The sequence below is a fragment of the Procambarus clarkii genome, chromosome 32 (assembly GCF_040958095.1).
Source record: "Procambarus clarkii isolate CNS0578487 chromosome 32, FALCON_Pclarkii_2.0, whole genome shotgun sequence".
Taxonomy (NCBI): Eukaryota; Metazoa; Arthropoda; class Malacostraca; order Decapoda; family Cambaridae; genus Procambarus; species Procambarus clarkii.
In genome coordinates, this window is record NC_091181.1 from 8,444,746 (window position 1) to 8,468,612 (window position 23,867).

Sequence of the window (23,867 nt, forward strand, 5' to 3'; positions counted from 1 at the left end):
AAGTCCCTGAACTAAGAGGGTGGCGATAAGCCCCAAGCATTCAATAGATATTGAAATTACCAGAGATGAAGTTTGGAAGGTTTTACTTGATCTGGACGTTAGAAAGACAGTTGGATCTGATGGAATCTCACCATTTATGCTAAAAGATGGGGCAGAAGCATTTTGGATGCCATTATATATGGTGTATAATAAATCACTGGAAACGAAAGACCTACCAGAGAGTTGGACGACATCTAACGTATATTTATATATATATATATATATATATATATATATATATATATATATATATATATATATATATATATATATATATATATATATATATATATATATATATATATATATATATATATATATATATATATATGTCGTACCTAGTAGCCAGAACGCACTTCTCGGCCTACTATGCAAGGCCCGATTTGCCTAATAAGCCAAGTTTTTATGAATTAATGTTTTTTCGACTACCTAACCTACCTAACCTAACCTATCCTAGCTTTTTCGGCTACCTAACCGAACCTAACCTATAAAGATAGGTTAGGTTAGGTTAGGTAGGGATGGTTAGGTTTAGTCATATATCTATGTTAATTTTAACTCCAATAAAAAAAATTTACCTCATACATAATGAAATGGGTAGCTTTATCATTTCATAAGGAAATAATTAGAGAAAATTTATTAATTCAGGAAAACTTGGCTTATTAGGCAAATGGGGCCTTGCATAGTAGGCTGACGAGTGCGTTCTGGCTATTAGGTACGACATATATATATATATATATATATATATATATATATATATATATATATATATATATATATATATATATATATATATATATATATATATATATATATATATATATATATATACATATATATATATATATATATATACATATATATATATATATATATATATTGTCGTACCTAGTAGGTACGACATATATATATATATATCGTACCTAGTAGCCAGAACTCACTTCCCAGCATACTATGCAAGGCCCAATTTGCCTAATAAGCCAAGTTTTCATGAATTAATATATTTTCTCTATTTTTTTTCTTATGAAATGATAAAGCTACCCATTTCATTATGTATGAGGTCAATTTTTTTTATTGGAGTTAAAATTAAGGTAGATATATGACCGAACCTACCCAACCCTACCTAACCTATCTTAATATGTTAGGTTAGGTTAGGTAGCCGAAAAAGTTAGGTTAGGTTAGGTTAGGTAGGTTAGGTAGTCGAAAAACAATTAATTCATGAAAACTGGGCTTATTAGGCAAATCGGGCCTTGCATAGTAGGCTGAGAAGTGCGTTCTGGCTACTAGGTACGACATATGTCTATATATATATATATATATATATATATATATATATATATATATATATATATATATATATATATATATATATATATATATATATATATATATATATATATATATAAGCCAAGTTTTCCTGAATTAATATATTTTCTCTATTTTTTCTTTTGAAATGATAAAGCTACCCATTTCATTATGTATGAGGTTAATTTTTTTTTATTGTAGTTAAAATTAATGCAGATATATGACCGAACCTAACCAACCCTACCTAACCTAACCTAACCTATCTTTATAGGTTAGGTTAGGTTAGGTTAGGTAGCCGAAAAAGTTAGGTTCGGTTAGGTTAGGTAGGTTAGGTCGTCGAAAAACATTAATTCAAGAAAACTTGGCTTATTAGGCAAATAGGGCCTTGCATAGTAGGCTGAGAAGTGCGTTCTGGCTACTAGGTACGACATATATAAATATATATATATATATAAATATATATAAATATATATATAATAATTATATATAAGTATATTTTGGTAGCAGTCTTTCCTGTAGACATATATTATTAAATATGACCGAAAAAGTAAGATTAATAATTCTAACACGAATTTTCTCGATCTTTCTTACGTTTCTTTTCACTCTTGATGGTAATTCAAAAATCAATTCTCCGAAATTCATTTTTATTTCTAGTCTGACGCGACACTTGAGCGCGTTTCGTAAAACTTATTACATTTTCAATGGCTTTAGTTTATACACACACACACAACTTTAACTGAATAGAGCTTAAACATCCTCGAGTTTTTATACCTACATTTGGGTGAGGTGACATGTTACAACAGTTTTGGATGAGGTGGAAATAAACTTTTAACACAAGACAGGACACGAAACAATGGGTATTAAAGGTCGGTAACTGCAGAAGGTCTATTTTTATTGGCCAATATTTCTTGATGCTTCTATATTGGAGCGGAGTCTTGAAGTGGGTAGAATATAGTTGTGCATTAATTGGCTGTTGATTGCTGGTGTTGACTTCTTGATGTGTAGTACCTCGCAGATGTCAAGCTACCTGCTATCGCTGTATCTATCGATGATTTCTTTGTTGTTTCTAAGATTTCTCTGGTGATGGTTTGGTTGTGAGAAGAGACTGTATGTTCCTTAATGGAGCCCTGTTGCTTATGCATCGTTAAACGCCTGGAAAGAGATGTTGTTGTCTTGCTTATATACTGAGTTTTTTGAGGCTTACAATCCCCAAGAGGGCATTTGAAGGCATAGACGACGTTGGTCTCTTTTAAAGCGTTCTGCTTTGTGTCTGGAGAGTTTCTCATGAGTAGGCTGGCCGTTTTTTTTTTGGTTTTATAGTAAATTGTCAGTTGTATCTTCTGATTTTTGTCTGTAGGGATAACGTTTCTACTGACATTATCTTTCAGGACCCTTTCCTCCGTTTTATAGGCTGTGGAAAAGAAGTTCCTGTAAAATAGTCTAATAGGGGGTATAGGTGTTGTGTTAGTTGTCTCTTCAGAGGTTGCATGGCGTTTCACTTTCCTTCTTATGATGTCTTCCACGAAACCATTGGAGAAGCCGTTGTTGACTAGGACCTGCCTTACCCTACAGAGTTCTTCGTCGACTTGCTTCCATTCTGAGCTGTGGCTGAGAGCACGGTCGACATAAGCGTTAACAACACTCCTCTTGTACCTGTCTGGGCAGTCACTGTTGGCATTCAGGCACATTCCTATGTTTGTTTCCATAGTGTAGACTGCAGTGTGGAAAACTCCGCTCCTTTCCATGACTGTTACATCTAGAAAGGGCAGCTTCCCATCCTTCTCCATCTCGTAAGTGAAATGCAACACAGAATTCTGCTCAAATACCTTCTTCAGCTCCTGCAGATGTCTGACATCAGGTACCTGTGTAAAAATGTCGTCAACATACCTGCAGTATATATATATATATATATATATATATATATATATATATATATATATATATATATATATATCGTACCTAATAGCCAGAACTCACTTCTCAGCTTACTATGCAAGGCCCGATTTGCCTAATAAGCCAAGTTTTCATGAATTAATTGTTTTTCGACTACCTAACCTACCTAACCTAACCTAACCTAACTTTTTCGGCTACCTAACCTAACCTAACCTATAAAGATAGGTTAGATTAGGTTAGGTAGGGTTGGTTAGGTTTGGTCATGTATCTACGTTAGTTTTAACTCAAATTTAAAAAATAAATAGCTCATACATAATGAAATGAATAGCTTTTTCATTTCATAAGAAAAAAAATTAAAAATATTGAAATTCTGGAAAACTCGGCTTATTAGGCAAATCGGGCCTTGCATAGTAGATCACAAACTGCATTCTGGCTACTAGGCACAACATATATATATATATATGGCAAAGATTTGATACTTGAATATAACAACAGGAATATTCCACAAAGAATAAAAGAGTGGGGTGTAAACATATAAATAGTTTTATTAAATTAGATATCATTAAAGTTTTAACTCACGAAAAGTTCATAGCCCTGGCGATGAAGTCCATGAGCTCTCCCATTGGTCCCTTAAACTGAGCCCGCTGCCCTCCTGGAGCCTCAGGGTCATCTGTTATTACCATTTTATGAAAAGGATTTCCCTCCGATGCCGCCAGCAGATTGGGCCTGTTGCTAAACCTGTTAGAATATATATATATATATATATATATATATATATATATATATATATATATATATATATATATATATATATATATATATATATATATATATATATATATATATATATATATATATATATATATATATTGCCACCTCTTGTTGCATTTGAAGGGATCCTCAAACTCGAAGAAGACGATATGTAGCATCTGGGGGAACCGTGTGTGGCACCTGCGTACACTTACATATTGTCTTCTTCTACAACATGTTAATAATTTGTATTTAGTCATTTTATTATATTTTAAATTTTTTGAGACAATAAGAGTTACAACATTGGTTACACGCAAGGCACAAGGCTATTTGTCACAGATTGTCCAGTTCCACCATCTCCTCAGATGGCGTGAGGGAACCTTGGATGCAGTGTGCGTTTTTTCTCTGTATTGCCACACTAAGGTGCTGAAAGAGGAAACTGGCGACTCTAGGGTCTCTAGTCGTTTCAATTAGCTTAGAACCCAGTTCCCTCAAAAAACTAGCAGCACTTTTACCCCAGGCACCAAATGTTTCTGAGGCAATGGAAACAAAATTTTAGTGATGATCAAGATCTCTGTATTTACAAGACTTCGCAGTTTTTTTACTCATATAATATATTGTTAGCTTTATCTTTTGGTTGACGTCAGTTGGGGTAGCGTTTCTCTCAATAATCTCTTTTAAGGCTCTTTCCTCCACTTCGAAGGCCGTGGAGAAGAAGTTTTTGTAGAATAATTTTATTGGAAGTACGGGTATTGCAGTATTGGTTGTTCCGTCGTCTGTTGCACACCTCGCCACCTTCCTTTTTATGATGTCTTCGACATACCCATTGGAGAAATCATTGTTAACTAAAATCTGCCTTATTCTACATAACTCCTCATCCACCTGCTTCCACCCAGAGCTGTGAGTGAGAGCTCGGTCGACGAAAGCATTCACAACAGTTCGTTTGTATCTCTCTCCGGGCAGTCGCTGTCAGTGTTAAGACACATTCCAGAGTTTGTTTCCATAGTATATACTGCATGATGAGACCTGCCGTTTCTTTCTGTGACTGCTAAATCTAAGAATGGTAGCTTACCCCCAATCTCCATCTCATAAGTAATGTTTAAAACTAAGCTTTGCTTGAAAGCATTCTTCAACTGCAACCAGAACTCTGCTCAATATTAACCTTTACCTTTCACACCCATGCAAAGGTTCGTGAACAAGTACGTGAGCTGGGAGCCAAAGGCGACGACATCCACTTGCTTATACATGTGTCAGTGAGGACTTAAGAACAGTGCATCTTTCGTGCAAACTTCAAGCAGTTTTCTTAATATGATCTCTGGTATGTCCAGAGGAATGCTAGTTGGATCTCGATACACTTTGTCCATTATCATTTTAATAGTCTTGTCCACGAGCACAGTATTGAACAATGACTCCACGTCCAGTAAGGCTCTTACACCTGTGGTCCGTGATTCTCTCAACAGGTCAGCGAATTCCTTCGGCAACCTTAGGCTAAACGCACTTGGTACGTACGTACGTTCCTAATATAATATAATAAGAATATTTCAAATAAAGCTATTGGAATATTTGTTGAAAATACAGAAAATCACTCGGCCTATTAGGCAAATCGAGCCTTGCATAGCATGCCAAGAAGTGCGTTCTGGTTACTAGGTACGACACACACACACACACACACACACACACACACACACATATATATATATATATATATATATATATATATATATATATATATATATATATATATATATATATATATATATATATGTATATATATATATGTCGTACCTAGTAGCCAGAACTCACTTCTCAGCCTACTATGCAAGGCCCAATTTGCCTAATAAGCCAAGTTTTCTTGAATTAATTGTTTTTCGACTACCTAACCTAACCCAACCTAACTTTTCCGGCTACCTAACCTAACCTAACCTATAAAGTTAGGTTAGGTTAGGTTAGGTAGGGTTGGTTAGGTTCGGTCATATATCTACGTTAATTTTAACTCCAATAAAAAAAAAATTACCTCATACATAATGAAATGGGTAGCTTTATCATTTCACAAGAAAAAAATTAGAGACAATATATTAATTCAGGAAAACTTGGCTTATTAGGCAAATCGGGCCTTGCATAGTAGGCCGAAAAGTACATTCTGGCTACTAGGTACGACATATATATATATATATATATATATATATATATATATATATATATATATATATATATATATATATATATATATATATATATATATATATATATATATATATATATATATATATATACAGTGGTTCCTCGGAATACGAGTGTCCCTGAATACGAGTTTTTCGGAATACGATCAGGGGTAGATAATTTTTTAATTTGATAATTTATTTCGATAATTTTTAATTCGATAATTTGCACGTCGTGCAAATTATACAAATAAGTGTAATACACTCTATAGTAAATCACTTCTTTTCTTCACCTTAAAAGTACGAAAATGAGTTTTGGAGAACTCCTATTTCAATTAAGCCCTGATGCTAAGAAAATAGTTAGAGGGATAGAAGCCCTAAACCAGAAAATAATAAATACAGAATATGCGGTCATATTCAATGAAACATATATATATATATATATATATATATATATATATATATATATATATATATATATATATATATATATATATATATATATATATATATATATATATATATATATATATATATTCTTAGCATCAGGGCTTAATTGAAATAGGAGTTCTCCAAAACTCATTTTCGTACTTTTAAGGTGAAGAAAAGAAGTGATTTACTATAGAGTTTATTACACTTATTTGTATAATTTGCACGACGTTTCGAACCTCCATGGTTCATTCTCAAGTGAACAGATCTTACAATACTAGTTGATTTTATACCCGCATTAGGTCAGGTGATAATACAATGAAGGTGAAAACATGGGGGGATACATAAGGGATAAACATAGGGGCTGCAGAAGGCTTATTGGCCCATACGAGGCATCTCCTATCTAAACACAAAGATTAATCCAGTGTAATTGGCCTGTTATGTTGGACATTGTCTTCTGTGTTGGCATCGATATGTTCTTGTCTTGTCCTTACTCTCATGGTGGGTAGAGTAAATAGTTCCGTGATTTGGGTGTTCATGGTAGGTCGCTCTATTCTTATGTGAATTGCCTCAAGAATTTGTAATCTTCTTGAATCTTGGGTTTTGTCTATTATGCAAGTATTCTTGTTCAACATTTCTCTTGTTAGAGTAATGTCATGGGCTTGTCTCATGTGATTCCTAGGGGCACCAGATTGAAGATGGCATGTCAAACGCTTCGTCAGCTTGGTCGACGTCATACCTATGTACTTACATTGAAGGTTACATCCTTCGTGGGGGCAAGTGTACATGTATACAACGCTTGACTGCTGTAGAGGGTTCTCCGTCGGCTTCGGGCTGTTTTTGATAAGGAGTTCGGAAGTCTTCTTGGTTTTGTAGAATATTATCAGGTTTATGTTTTGGTTAGGAGTAGTGCTTTTTACTCCTTTACGGATTATTTCTTTCATTATTCTTTCCTCTTTTATATGTTCACTGTGCATGGTTGATTTGTAATATAATTTTATTGGGGGTGTTGTGGTTTCTGTTCTAGGTTCTGAATTATACCAACGGTCCAAGTGTCTTCTTATAGCAGCGTTTATTTCCGCGTTGCTATATCCGTTGTTCACCAATACCTGAGTTACTCTTTCAAACTCTCTACTCACGTTGCTCCATTCAGAGCAGTGGGAAAGCGCTCGACGAATATAAGCATTGAGAACACTGGCTTTGTATCTTTGGGGGCACTCACTTCTACCGTTCAGGCATAATCCTATGTTGGTGGGCTTGGTATATACCATATATATACTTGGTATATATATGTAAAGGAGTAAAAAGCACTACTCCTAACCAAAACATAAACCTGATAATATTCTACAAAACCAAGAAGACTTCCGAACTCCTTATCAAAAACAGCCCGAAGCCGACGGAGAACCCTCTACAGCAGTCAAGCGTTGTATACATGTACACTTGCCCCCACGAAGGATGTAACCTTCAATGTAAGTACATAGGTATGACGTCGACCAAGCTGACGAGGCGTTTGACATGCCATCTTCAATCTGGTGCCCCTAGGAATCACATGAGACAAGCCCATGACATTACTCTAACAAGAGAAATGTTGAACAAGAATACTTGCATAATAGACAAAACCCAAGATTCAAGAAGATTACAAATTCTTGAGGCAATTCACATAAGAATAGAGCGACCTACCATGAACACCCAAATCACGGAACTATTTACTCTACCCACCATGAGAGTAAGGACAAGACAAGAACATATCGATGCCAACACAGAAGACAATGTCCAACATAACAGGCCAATTACACTGGATTAATCTTTGTGTTTAGATAGGAGATGCCTCGTATGGGCCAATAAGCCTTCTGCAGCCCCTATGTTTATCCCTTATGTATCCCCCCATGTTTTCACCTTCATTGTATTATCACCTGACCTAATGCGGGTATAAAATCAACTAGTATTGTAAGATCTGTTCACTTGAGAATGAACCATGGAGGTTCGAAACGTCGTGCAAATTATACAATTAAGTGTAATACAATCTATAGTAAATCACTTCTTTTCTTCACCTTAAAAGTACGAAAATGAGTTTTGGAGAACTCCTATTTCAATTAAGCCCTGATGCTAAGAAAATAGTTAGAGGGATAGAAGCCCTAAACCAGAAAATAATAAATACAGAATATGCGGTCATATTCAATGAAACATGTTTGAAAGAAAACCTGCTGCCAGTATACACCAATATATATATATATATATATATATATATATATATATATATATATATATATATATATATATATATATATATATATATATATATATATATATATATATATATATATATATGCACAACTTGCCTAAATGCACAAGTGAAATTATACAACTTTAGAACACTTTCCCACCAGGAGACTCGAACCCTAGCCAGCACAGAAGGCTTCCAGCAACTGGCATAACAGGTATGCCTTTAACCCACTGCATCACGCTCAGACCCTTAAAAGAGATGACAATTTTGGAGTATTTATACACCCCAAAGATTACCACCTCCCAAGGGCAACTAGAGTAAGTGATGGTGTTGGTTTTCAGGGGCTTGACTCATATATTCAATTATTTGATTATTCTATTTAAATAAATTGAACGACCACCCACTTTTGAGAAAAGAGGGAAAACGAATAAAAGTGATCATTAGAATGACACTAGAGAACCAGTGTCTATGGATACTAATTAAATGAATAATCACTTGAAAATAATGAATAGACTGTATTATTAATTAATTAAAGTCAAAGCCTCAAATATCAACATTGGGGGGGGGATATTTCTAGAAGTTGATATATATCTAGGAACCAGTGTGGTTCGTCACTAGTTCATTGATGAGTTAGTAACATAGTAAATCTAAACTACAAGAGATTCAAAGATATGATAACTCAAATTATGAATATTGAAGATTATGAATTACTGAGCAACAGTCAAAGCAAACACATTAATTATCAAATCATAATTTCTGGCAATAAATTATTCACTATAAAGATCCTATATGAATTATATGGAAATCAGTAATAATCTTAGATAAATTTGAACGAAATAAATGTCTTATTGTAAGACGATTTCTGTAACACCATTTCGTCAATCGTTCTCGTGGGCACAGGATTCCAATAAAGAAAGAACCCGAGGTGAATGTCACGAATGAAGAGAAACAACTTGTCGACCCCTCGTATACATGCTGAAATCAGAGAAATTTAAGTAGCATTTGATTAGGCTACGAACTATTTCAAATATTCATGAAAACTGAGAAAATGTGGAAATTCAACTAACGTTGTGTATTAGGTATCCATGCTGTATAACGAAAGACTACCCACAAATATACAATCTAGAATGATGCATCAAACGAGAATGGTATACTTAACATGAGCGTATCAAATACTAAGGTCTGTCGAAGCCGCGTCAGCCAGTCCCAGACGTCCACTGCTGTGTATGTGTAATTATGGGTCGTGACTTCAAATGTTGACGCGTTATTAACTGGCAGGGCACTATAGAACACGTGAATAGGTAATTGTTGACTATTGAACGGGTATCAACGTAATTCTTGTCGATAAAAACTCCCCAGTCGCTACCACGTGTCTCGCCACTCTTCTCGCCAGGGATGCCTCGTGTACAATGGCATCTCCGCCTTCCCTCAACCCGTCTCTCGCATTCACCACAGAAATTATTAATCACGGATAATTCTTTTCCGAGTAATTATTGATGTAATACATTAATGAGAACTGGGTTGCAATTATAGGGACTTAAATATTATCATATTCTTGTTTAATGGTTTTAAACGAGAAATGGAGAAAATTTTTATTCTCTCCATAACATTCGTACGTAACAGATAAAACTGCTACTTATAACAATTTCAGTTAATAACTCTCGGTTTTAGATTATCGGGAGTCATATTATCCGTAGGCAATTCTTACACGGAATACTGATAATTTTAGAGAACCACATTCAATTCTCTAACACATTGGTAATAAACGTGTCTAACTAGACATTATCTGACGTAATTTTGCTACTCGATTTCATGAGAATTCTAGCACTAATACGCAGATCAAATGGTTAATTTATGTTGACACTTCCGTTAGTAAAATTAATAACTACTGTAGTTAGTATAGTTTAGTAGTGTTGGAAATTTCCAACAGAGGGGTCACTTTTACGTTTTTCATCAATTCCCTGTTAATATGGGAGAACTCTGTGTCTATGTTTGATGCACAACTTTCCTAAACGCGCAAGTGAAGTTATACAACTTTAGAAAACTTACCTACCAGGAGACTCGATCCCTAGCCAGCACAGAAGCCTTCCAGCAACTGGCATAACAGGTACGCCTTTAACCCACTGCTACCACGCTCAAACCCTTAAAAGAGATGGCAATTTCGGAGTATTTATACACCCCAAAGATTACCACCTCCCAAGGGCAACTAAAGCAAGTGAGGGGTCACTTTTACGTTTTTCATCAAGTCCCTGTTAAAATGGGAGAACTCTGTGTCTATGCTTGATGCACAACTTGCCTAAACGTGCAAGTGAAGTTATACAACTTTAGAACACTTTCCCACCTGGAGACTCGAACCCTAGCCAGCACAGAAGCCTTCCAGCAAATGGCATAACAGGTACACCTTTAACCCACTGCACCATGCTCACACCCTTAAAAGATATTGCAATTTCGGAGTATTTATACACCCCAAAGATTACCACCTCCCAAGTGCAACAAGAGCAAGTCAGGGGTCACTTTTACGTTTTTCATCAAGTCCCTGTTAATATGGGAGAACTCTGTGTCTATGCTTGATGCACAACTTGCCTAAATGCGCAAGTGAAGTTATACAACTTTAGAACACTTTCCTACCAGGAGACTCGAACCCTAGCCAGCACAGAAGCCTTCCAGCAACTGGCATAACAGGTACGCCTTTAATCCACTGCACCACACTCAGACCCTTAAAAGAGATGGCAATTTCGGAGTATTTATACACCCCAAAGATTACCACCTCCCAAGGGCAACTAAAGCCCTTGGGAGGTGGGGAAAACTTGCCTAATACGGCAAGTTTTCCTGAATTTATATATTTTCTCTAATTTTTTTCTTATGAAATGATAAAGCTACCCATTTCATTATGTATGAGGTCAATTTTTTTATTGGAGTTAAAATTAACGTAGATATATGACCGAGCCTAACCAACCCTACTTAACCTAACCTAACCTATCTTTATAGGTTAGGTTAGGTTAGGAAGCCGAAAAAGTTAGGTTAGGTAGCCGAAAAGCAATTAATTCATGAAAACTTGGCTTATTAGGCAAATCGGGCCTTGCATAGTTGGCTCAGAAGTGCGTTCTGGCTACTAGACATATATATATATATATATATATATATATATATATATATATATATATATATATATATATATATATATATTATATATATATATATATATATATATATATATATATATATATATATATATATATATATATATATATATATATATATATATATATATATGTCGTACCTAGTAGCCAGAACGCACTTCTCAGCCTACTATGCACAGCCCGATTTGCCTAATAAGCCAAGTTTTCATGAATTAATTGTTTTTCGACTACCTAACCTACCTAACCTAACCTAACATGCAACTGAAAACTCAGACCCCAGAAGTGACTCGAAGTATGGGAGTATGGGTTCGAGTCACTTCTGGGGTGTGAGTTTTCAGTTGCATATTGTCCTGGGGACCATTCAGGCTTGTTCGCATTTGTGTTCCTCACGTGTGCCCCAAAGAATGAGGTGATTTGGTAAAATGCTATGCCCAAGATTACTATCCGAGTGCCGGTGGTGGGGTGGTTCAAATAGCCTCGGCTATCACCTCATTTTGTCCGGTCGTGATGGTCAAGTGGATTAAGGCGTCTTGTACATACCAGTTGCGTTGCTTCTGGGAGTATGGGTTCGAGTCACTTCTGGGGTGTGAGTTTTCAGTTATATATATATATATATATATATATATAAATATATATATATATATATATATATATATATATATATATATATATATATATATATATATATATTGTTGGGGTTTTACAGGTGTTATTGTTATTGCTATTCTCGGTGAGCAACCGTATCAGAACTTATCCTGGCAAGGTCGCCAATGTTGGGGTTTATACTCTATTCTTACTCTGGGGTGACCACCAGTTATCTCAAGGTCACTCACCGTAGCCCTGCGGGTCTTCACTCTAATCCTCTCGGCGCCACTGCACGCCAGGAGAGTATCCCAGTCAATCTCAACCGGCCTCTGATATAGAAGGAGTGGGAACACACTTCTTGTTCACTTAACTGTAGTGTGGCCCGCCTCAACAAGAGGGCTTTACTAATAAACACAAGGTCGCCAACTGGTGTTTTCAGTGTCCAGTAACACCTCAGTGGACTGGTTGAATTAGTGGTAACCTTGGCAAGGTCACACTCAATAGATCAGGAGATCAGGCAGGTACTTACTCTTATCACTCTTTGCTTTCCAGTATAATATAGCCACAAGATCAATGGAGGGGATGATATAAACACAAAAATAATTTTGTATTTTACTTAAAATGCATGAAAGATGTCACAAGGTCAATCAATAAATAAATCAGCTGATCCTGGCTGTAGCCGGTAGTTCCCACGAATATTATGCACTCACTAAGTGGCAACACTTCCCCCTCTCATCAATGTCACGATCAGCTGATTGCCTGGCTTCGCGCGAAAGTTTATTGCTTGTTTTCTAGATTCACGTGCGCTGTTTCTTTAAGTTCTCCAATATTACTAGAAACTCGCACACTCGAGATTGGCAACAATAGCACGTATTACTTAGTTACACTATACTTGGGCTCAAACAGTCGTTTCTACAATCAATGCGACAATGACTCACTGTAATGGTTTTACCTTGCCCTTCATTCAATGATATACTATGAAGTATTTAACACTGGAGTTTTCAGTACTTTCTCTCGTGGGCGATAACACAATAATTCACTGTACTCACGAATGATTAATCACTGCATGAACATAGACATATATAATGTATATAAATCAGACATCAATAAATGGTAAATAAATAGTTTCTGGGCACATAGCCTAACTTCCAAATACTGGCATAATATTATATATAATTTATCACTATATGTTCACATCAAAATCTCTAGAAAGATATACAAAAACACAGTAAATTTATCACTTGTTCCGGGTGCCTGTACACACCAATAATAAACATGAATATTGCAAGTACTCTTGATAGTACTACACTGCACACTGGTGCCTTACTGTGACACGGGTGAGACTTGCTCACGACATATAAAATCCTCAGGCTAGATAATATAGCCGAATAATATAGCTAACTAAAGGGGGAATGGGGAGGGAAACTAGAAACACCTACTTCAACCTATCCTCCGATGAGAGTTGAGTTGTAGCTCCTGGTCCTCATGTCGGGAACGCCCCCACACATACGTTGTCGTGTCCTACCGGAACCACTCGTCGTCCCACCGTTTAGCGCGTCGTCTCCGTGCCTTCTTCACTGCAGGTCCGTGCTCCTTCTCGACTTCTGGTAGGGTTGGAGTCGGTCTCCTGGCCGTCGTCTTCTCCCAGCAACGGCTGCCGCCTACGTCTCAGCTGCAGTCGTCCAGAATCCCAAATAGTCCTCTTCTTCCTCTGCTACCCAGTGGCTCTGTCAGCCACTACGCCGTCACGACTGGGTGAACTGCTTCAGACGTCGCCTACGTCACTGCACAGACTTCACTTCTTCTTGCACAGTACCTGACTGGAGCACTTGTTGCTCAATAACCGTCGATTCCCTCTCTGGTTCAACACATGAACTAGGGAAGACCTCACAGAGTACTGGCAGACTTCAGGTGACGCGTAAATCCATGGGAGCGGGAAACAACTGTCAAACTGACAGGACCAATCGTCGCACGTCCAACCTCTTTGACGTGTCGTGTCTGACTGCTGGCGCCAGCGCGACGTGCTGCCCGGACCCCCTTCCTTCGTGACGTCACTTTCGCCACGGGAAGTTTTCATTGGCTCTCGGTGCCACATTGCTGTCGGCGACCAATCCGGTGCCACTGACGTCACACAGTTTTGGCGGGGAAACAGGAGAGCCAGCGCCATCTTGGCTTCCTAAAGGGCCTAAACCACAGGCCCAAATATTACTGTTTCACAAATTTCTCGGCTCTCCGAGAACACTCCACTCTCTCCCATATATCAAATTGATGCCTGCTACGTAGAGAACGCTTGGGTAAAGTGGATATGACTCTTACTGCAGGCGTGGGAGAAATATAAAGGGGGGGAACACCGTCACAATATATATATATATATATATATATATATATATATATATATATATATATATATATATATATATATATATATATATATATATATATATATATTTATATATATATATATTCACTTGGTGTACCCGGCCACGTGCATGTGCGTAGCTGAACCACAGCAATCTTTCCCTGTTCCCCAGTCCTCCCCATCATTCTGCTCTATCCCATTCCCTAGTCCACCTACGTATTCCCCACTCCGTCCCCTCGTCCTCCCCATCATTCTTCTCTCCCTCACTCTCTCATCGTCCCCACCAATCCCCACCTCCCCCATCCCCTTGTTTTCCCTACCATCCCCTCACTCCACCGCCCCTTGTCTTTCCCACCATTCCCCACTCCATTATCCCCTCGTCCTCCCCATCATTCTCCTACTCCTCCCCCATCCCCTCGTCCTCCCCACCATTCTCCTACTCCTCCCCCATCCCCTCGTCCTTCCTACCATTGCCCCCTCCCCTGTCCCCTCTTCCTCCCTCACCAATCCCCACTCCACTGTCTTCTTGTCCTCCCCACCAGTATTTATTCCTTCCTCACCTAGTCCCCACCATCTCCAGCTCCCCTGTCCCCTCGTCCTCCCCCCCCCCCCCATTCCTACTCTGTCCTCTCGTTGTCCCCCTCCGTCCGCCACTCCCGTCCTCTCATCCTCCCCACTATTCCCACTCCTTTGTCCGATGCATTCCCATATGAAATGGTATTCCCTTCAGAAAATTTGGAACAACAAATAATCTGATGTTCCCATCACTGAAAAATAAGAACAGTAAAAAAACAAATGAAAAAATTAAATAATTAAAAAATAAACTATACTCATGAAATGAATGGTATGGACAACAACACAGATCAATTCTAAAGCAATGTCACACAAAATAATGAAATCAAATTAAAAAAAATCGAAATCGATGAAATTTCAATTTATCAATGCAATCAGAAACATTGAAATGGAATCGTAGCATATTAAGTATTGTGGGTGTTGATCCTACATACAACAGATGGCGCTGTTTTTCAAACAAAGCATGGGTTTTGCCTGTCACAGGTGTGGCATCTATACTTATTCTCATGAAATGAACGGTATTGTAAACAACACAGCTCAATTCCAACGCAATGTTCAACAAAATAATTAAATAAAAATGAAAATAAATCTAAATCTATGAAAATTCAATTAATCAATGCAATCAGAAACAGTGAAATGGAATCATAACATTTAGTATAGCATGTGTTGCTCTTGCGAGCAACAGATGGCGCTGCTTTAAAAAAAATGCTTGTTTTTACCTGTCACAGGTGTTTTATCTATATAGTAGGTATATAAAAGCATGCAGTTATTCGAATGGAACGTTGTGTCAAAATTTAAAAGCAACTGGTGAAGAACTTTTGGAGATTACAGCGTGTGTTGCACTTACGTCCAACAGATGGCGTTGTTTTTATCGTATATATAATAAATTAATAACAATAAACTGAAAATTCTCAAAAACGTGAAAAAACAGCATTAAAAAAAAAAAACGTTTTTTCTGTCACAGGTAAGGCATGTATATAGTATGTATATAAAAACACGTGCTTATTTGAATGCAACGTTGTGTCAACATTTCAAAGCAATCGGTAAAGAGGTTTCGAAGATTTCAATCATGTGAAAAACACAGTTTAAAAAAAAAAAATGTTTTACCCCCATCACAAACGTGGCATCTATATAGAATGTATATAAAAATCTGCTCGGATGCAAATGGAACGTAGTATGAAAATTTCAAAGCAATCGGTGAAGAACCTTCGGAGATTAGCGATTTTGAACAAACGAACATTTCCATTTTTATTTATATAGATAGCATGTGTATCTTACATGTAACCGAAGGCGCTGTTTTCAAGAAATGCATAGTTTTACGTCTCACAAGTGTGGCATCTATACTTATACTTACGAAATGAACGGTATTGTAAACAACACACCACAATTCCAACACAATGTCACAGAAAATAATTCAATAAAAAAAAAATATATCGAAATATATGAAAATAAAATTGATCAATGCAATCGGAAACATTCAAATGGAATTCGTGACACATTTAGTATAGCGTGCATGTTGCTATTATGTGTAACAGTAGGCGCGGTTTTTCAAAAACGCATGTTTTTACCTGTCACAGGGGTGGCATCTATATAGTAGGTATATAAAAAGACGCGCATATTCGAATGGAACGGGATGTCAGAATTTCAAAGCAATTGGTGAAGAACTGTGGGAGATTACAGCTTGTGTTGCTCTTACATCCAACAGATGGCTTTGTTATTCAAAAAAAGCATGTTTTCTCCGGTCACAGGTAAGAAATGTATAAAGTAGGTATATAAAAACATGCGCCTATTCGAATTTAACGTCGTGTCAAAATTTCAAAGCAATCGGTAAAGAGGTTTCGAAGATTTCTCTCACATGAAAAACACATGAAAAACACAGACATCAACATAATATGTATATAAAAACCTGCTCGGATACGAATGGAACATAGTGTGAAAATTTCAAAGCAAATGATGAAGAACTTTCGGAGATTAGCGATTTTGAAGAAACGAACATTTCCATTTTTATTTATATATATGTTGTACCTAGTAGCCAGAACGTCGCACTCGGCCTATGCAAGGGCCGATTTGCCTAATAGGCAAAGTTTTCCTGAATGTATATATTTTTCTAGTTTTTTTTTTCTTATGAAATGATAAATCTGTCCATTTCATTATGTATAGGTCATTTTTTTAAGTTTGAGTTAAAACTAACGTAGATATATGACCAAACCTTACCAACCCTACCTAACCTAACCTAACCTATCTTAACCTAATCTAAACTAACACAACTAAGTCAATAATTTATGTTCCTAATATAATATAATAATAATAATTCAAATAAACTAATTGGATACGATATATTGAAAATAAAGAAAATTACTCGGCCTACTAGGCAAATCGAGCCTTGCATAGTTGGCCGAGAAGTGAGTTCTGGCTATATATATATATATATATATATATATATATATATATATATATATATATATATATATATATATATATATATATATATATATATATATATATATATATTGTTACGATAATCTCCTTCAAGAGAGATTTGGCCTGCTCTTTCCTATCGTCATGTTACTTCAGTATATCTACAACATTTAGATACTACAAGCAAGTGTAGTACATATTTGGTCAGATACGTTTTGCCAGGCACAAACGTATCACGCACTCGCTCTCCACCTCCCCCCTCCCTCGTCGCCGATCACCAAACTAGCATTTCCAGCCTGCCCGCTTCTGATTGGTGAATCGACGTCTGCACCACTCCACTTCTGCACCTCAGTGCCGTCTACCTAGCCGATGTCTGGGCCTGTGCCAGCCATTGGAGTTAGAATATCCTGTGCTCTCAAGCTGAAACAACTATCTGATATACGCTCTGTCTATTAGTGGATGTTCTCAGCCAGCGCTTTATTCTCAGCACCTGTTAATTTCATTTAGTCTTTATCCATTTTAGAGTAACATCACCACTATATTATTTTATGTTATTTTTTGAATTTATAATCTTATGAGTTTGCACTGTACATAGCCAAGGAATTGTCTTATTCATAATTTGTTTTCAATTTAATTAAAGTTTCATTGTGCATACTATTTGTTTTGCTTGTTTTGCCTTACTTTGCTACAGGACACAACAGCTACGTAGTCAATTTTTTTTTCTTAAATGTCCCAATGGCATTGTCCCAATGTTTCCTCCCAATGGCATTGACACCAGCCATTGGGAGGACTGCCGAACACCTACACTTCTTTTTTCCATCACATTTAATGGGGGCCTGTCCGGGAGCCTCACTCAGGTACTAGTACTAAAACATCAATTAGTGGTAAGTGTACTTGGCTTTGATACAGTTGCTTTTCAATATTTTCATTACCTTTAATATTTATATGGTGCTGTGTATTTTGTGCTTTCCGAGGGTAACATATTGTGAGTGTTGGATAACTGTGGATTATGTGGTGACTGAAGGCCTCAGTCATTCTCTTAATTGGTCATCCCTCCCTCAGTGTTATTACTCGTGTATTCCACCTTTTTTGTCCCTTGGATATTTCTCAAATTACGGCAGATCATCATTTTGGTACCCTGGTACTTTGATTTGTCTTCGGGCCAAAGCACCCTATCTTCTGCAATCCGACCACAGGAGGATACAGAGGGCCATAGTTCCTCTGGCACGGACTACGCTGTTGAGTTGGGACCTCAACAGCAGTTCTCGTCACCAGTTGACACTCGCACCCCTACACGTCGGTCAGAGATGATGATATTTACTTAGGTAGGGAATTAGCTTTCTTTTTTTCAGAGCACAAAGTTCGCTAATTCTGTAAGTATCATATAATTAAGTAGGAAACCCCTTGCTTCTGTCCAATAGAGACTCGGCAAGGTATCCCTACATACTTGGACTACCTTTTCTCTTTTGAAACAATTACAAGTTTCATTAGTTTTCGAAACTATCGGTTTCATATAGTTAGTACGATTTTCTTGCCCTTATTCTCTTACATTGAGTACCGGGTACAAGATTTCCTGCGATTTTGATTGACTAATCATTTACCATTCTAATATTAACGTTAATTGTTAACGATTAAATTTCCACAGGATAGTTACCAGTTGCCACGTCATCCTTGTTACTGACACTTACAATATCATAAGTATATTCGTTGTACACTTATTTGCTATTTCAAAATGTTTCGTCTCTCAACATTTCGTAATGATCCAACAAGTGAAGTAGGGAATTTGAGTCGTGCCAAGAGGACCGAATTACAAACTCTTGCACACGAGTATCAACTAGGTGCTCCCCCTGGAGCCAACAAAAATTACTTGCACAATATTATCTTGGATCACCTCTTAGAGGAAGGAATTATAGACTCTGATGCTCACGATAACTATTCTATTGCAGATAAACATGCTCTGGCAGCTATGAAATTGAAGCTCGAACTAACAAACATAGAGCGGGAACAACAAAAAGAAGCTCTCCAACAACAAAAAGAAGCTCTCCAGATAAAGAAAGAAGAGGCTGCCCTAAGGAAAGAAGAGCAGGAACGCGAGGTGGCCCTAAAGAAAGAAGAAGCTGCCCTAAAGAAAGACCAACAGGAACGCGAGGTGACCCTAAAGGAACGCAAGATGGCCGTAAAGAAAGAAGAGGCGGCCCTACACCAAGAACGTGAGCGCGTACAGCTTGAAGTAAGAAAACGTCACCTGGAGATGCAACTTGAGCACGATAAGAAGCAAGCTGAAATGGCTCTAGCATGTCATCAACAAGAACTCACCTTGGAAACTACACACCACGCTCAGCGCGGTGTGTAGTTTCTGATTGGTGAATCGACGTCTGCACCACTCCACTTCTGCACCTCAGTGCCGTCTACCTAGCCGATGTCTGGGCCTGTACCACCCATTGGAGTTAGAATATCCTGTGCTCTCAAGCTGAAACAACCATCTGATATACGCTCTGTCTATTAGTGGATGTTTTAAGCCAGCGCTTTATTCTCAGCACCTGTTAATTTAATTTTGTCTTTTTCCATTTTAGAGTAACGTCACCACTATATTATTTTATGTTATTTTTTGAATTTATAATCTTGTGAGTTTGCACTGTACATAGCCAAGGAATTGCCTTATTCATAATTTATTTTCAATTTAATTAAAGTTTCATTGTTCATACTACTTGTTTTGCTTGTTTTGCCTTACTTTGCCACAGGACACAACAGCTACGTAGTCAATTTTTTTCCTAAATGTGATAGGCATTGACACCAGCCATTGGGAGTACTGCCGAACACCTACACTTCTTTTTTCAGTCACAATATATATATATATATATATATATATATATATATATATATATATATATATATATATATATATATATATATATATATATATATATATATATATAATATTTTTTTCAGGAACTGAAAACTAGACTCGCCTTGAGAACTTGTCTGGGAAGAGCGGGAGGCTGGTGGTGAGAGCCAGGCCTCGGTGGGGCGTCCAGAAGGCCACCCACAATGGCTTGGTCCTCCGAGGAGTGAATGGAAGGTGAACATACATGTTGCACCTCTCGGGAGAATATTTATTAGCTCGTTAACAAATCCTTATTCATTACATAGTAGTCAATGTATTTTATTTCATGGATAAAAAAATACAGAAGATGTACACTATATAATAACACACTACCTGATCGAGGCGGTGTCGTCGTCGTCGATAATTAGCAACATGGCATTCATCTTGGAGAAGGTAGTGTAGTGGACCTGCAGGTGTTGGAGGGGGAGGCGGGTGATGACCAGGAGTCTCGTCGACCACACCAGGAGGCGGCCCTTGAGGGACCATTGGGCGAAGGTGGCGAGGTAGGTGAGGTCGTCGCTTATGAAGACAACTGTCGGGTAAAAAGACAGCTGGCGCAGCTGTTGTAATATCGTCAGTTTCCTCGTTTATTGGGACCAATGTGAGTTGCTTAGCAATTATTTCAACGAAATATATGAATTTACTCAAGGTTGATAAATATTTTCATGTGACTCAACAGAACACTGGTAAGTGAAGTAATGAGTTTATATATCCTTAGATAACTCCGCTATATTAGTTGAAGTGCTAATTTTTTATATATATTTTTACTTTTTATTTTCAATTAATTGTCAAAATACAGAAACTACGAAAAAACAATTAAAAACCAAGCTTTTGCCACACTTTATCTGTCGTTATATAAAAATTTTATAACCACATTTTTCCTCTTAATAAAAAAAAATGGTGTTGCCCAAATATGGTTTGGCCAGATAAGCACTCAGTTTACCCCGTTTGCAGAATAAAATAAATTGTTTACTGCAAACTGCTTTAACTGGTGGAGGCTCTGGAACTGGTGGAGGCTCTGGAACTGGTGGAGGCTCTGGAACTGGTGGAGGCTCTGGAACTGGTGGAGGCTCTGGAACTGGTGGAGGCTCTGGAACTGGTGGAGGCTCTGGAACTGATGGAGGCTCTGGAACTGGTGGAGGCTCTGGAACTGGTGGAGGCTCTGGAACTGGTGGAGGCTCTGGAACTGGTGGAGGCTCTGGAACTGGTGGAGGCTCTGGAACTGATGGAGGCTCTGGAACTGGTGGAGGCTCTGGAACTGGTGGAGGCTCTGGAACTGATGGAGGCTCCGGAACTGGTGGAGGCACTGGAACTGATGAAGGCTCTACAACTGGTGGAGGCTCTGGAAGTGGTGCAGGCACTGGAACTGGTGGAGGCTCAGGAACTGGTGGAGGCTCTGGAACTGGTGGAGGCTCAGGAACTGGTGGAGGCTCTGGAACTGGTGGAGGCTCTGGAACTGGTGCAGGCACTGGAACTGGTGGAGGCTCAGAAACTGGTGGAGGCACTGCAACTGGTGGAGGCTCTGGAACTGGTGAAGACTCTGGAACTGGTGAAGGCACTGGAACTGGTGGAGGCTCTGGAACTGGTGGAGGCTCTGGAACTGGTGCAGGCACAGGAACTGGTGGTGGCTCTGGAACTGGTGGAGGCTCAGGAACTGGTGGAGGCTCTGGAACTGGTGGAGGCTCAGGAACTGGTGGAGGCTCTGGAACTGGTGGAGGCTCTGGAACTGGTGGAGGCTCAGGAACTGGTGGAGGCTCTGGAACTGGTGAAGGCTCTGGAACTGGTGGAGGCTCTGGAACTGGTGGAGGCATTGGAACTGGTGGAGGCTCAGGAACTGGTGGAGGCTCTGACTGGTGGAGGCTCTGGAACTGACGGAGGCTCTGGAACTGGTGGAGGCTCTGGAACTGGTGGAGGCTCTAGAACTGGTGGAGGCTCTGGAACTGGTGGAGGCTCTGGAACTGACGGAGGCTCTGGAACTGGTGGAGGTTCTGGAACTGGTGGAGGCTCTGGAACTGGTGAAGACTCTGGAACTGGTGAAGGCTCCGGAACTGGTGGAGGCTCTGGAACTGGTGGAGGCTCTGGAACTGGTGAAGGCTCTGGAACTGGTGGAGGTTCTGGAACTGGTACATGCTCTGGAACGGATGGAAGCTCTGGAACTGGTGAAGGCTCTGGAGGTTAAGGCTCTGTAGGTTAAGGCTCTGGAAGTGACGGAGGCTCTGGAACTGGTGGAGACTCTGGAACTGGTGGAGGCTCTGGAATTAACGGAGGCTCTGGAACTGGTACATGCTCTGGAACGGATGGAAGCTCTGGAACTGGTGAAGGCTCTGGAACTGGATCCCTGATTACCCTGTCCTGTTCCTGTTGCAGTTCCAGGGACTGGAACTGCGTTACCTCAATTCCTACAGCAAATGACAACACAGAAACCTAATTGTCATAAATAACAAAGAAGCCCTCGAATTATGGTGGATACACCAAATATTACCCCAAAGACGATACAACTCCAAGAATATACTCACTACAAAGCACAGGAATATGGACAAAATTGCCATCATAACGGCTATTGTCATATTCGGCTAATAGGGTGGATAAAAGCTGCTTCGTATGGGCCAATAGGCCTTATGCGGTTGCGATAATTCTTATGTTCTTATTTTATTATTATATAAACCAAGGAGACCTCGATGTATGATAGATACATCGAGGCCCGAAACGCTGCGCGTACTAGTGACTCTACAAGATTGTAATTACTATCCTATGTATCCTCACAATCCCAATGTACCTTCTTGTATATATATAAATAAATAAATAAAATAAATAAATAAGATAGACCAACTATTATCTCAAGAGACGAGGCAACTCCAAGGATATACTCATCAAACCCTGCATTTTAATGATTCTGTCTTTATAGGAGCTGCCTCGTATGGGTCAATAGACCTTCTGCAGTTACCTTTGTTCTTATGTTCTCATATTTAGATATCCTGTATTAGGTGGGTTTTTACGTTCCGAAAATAACACCTCTGTATCTCACTCCTCACCTGTATCTGGATTATTAAATAAAAGTCGACCCAGGGCTCAGACACATTACACAATTCTACTTCACGGGCTGAAGAGTAAA

The 23,867-nt window shown here is 38.3% G+C and overlaps 1 protein-coding gene across 1 annotated transcript in view; it reads right to left on the minus strand.

Annotated features, from left to right (window-relative positions):
* The window catches only part of LOC138370395 (probable glutamate receptor), a 112,619-nt gene extending 90,988 nt beyond the window's left edge, over window positions 1–21,631 (minus strand). Inside the window, exons 1-4 of the mRNA XM_069334753.1 lie at window positions 21,627–21,631; window positions 21,089–21,337; window positions 20,841–20,969; window positions 3,814–3,972 (exon numbers count right to left, since the gene is read on the minus strand). Of these exons, the coding sequence (XP_069190854.1) occupies window positions 3,814–3,972; window positions 20,841–20,969; window positions 21,089–21,337; window positions 21,627–21,631 (542 nt within the window). The remainder of the gene's footprint in view (window positions 1–3,813; window positions 3,973–20,840; window positions 20,970–21,088; window positions 21,338–21,626) is intronic.
* Window positions 21,632–23,867: the final 2,236 nt, after the last annotated feature.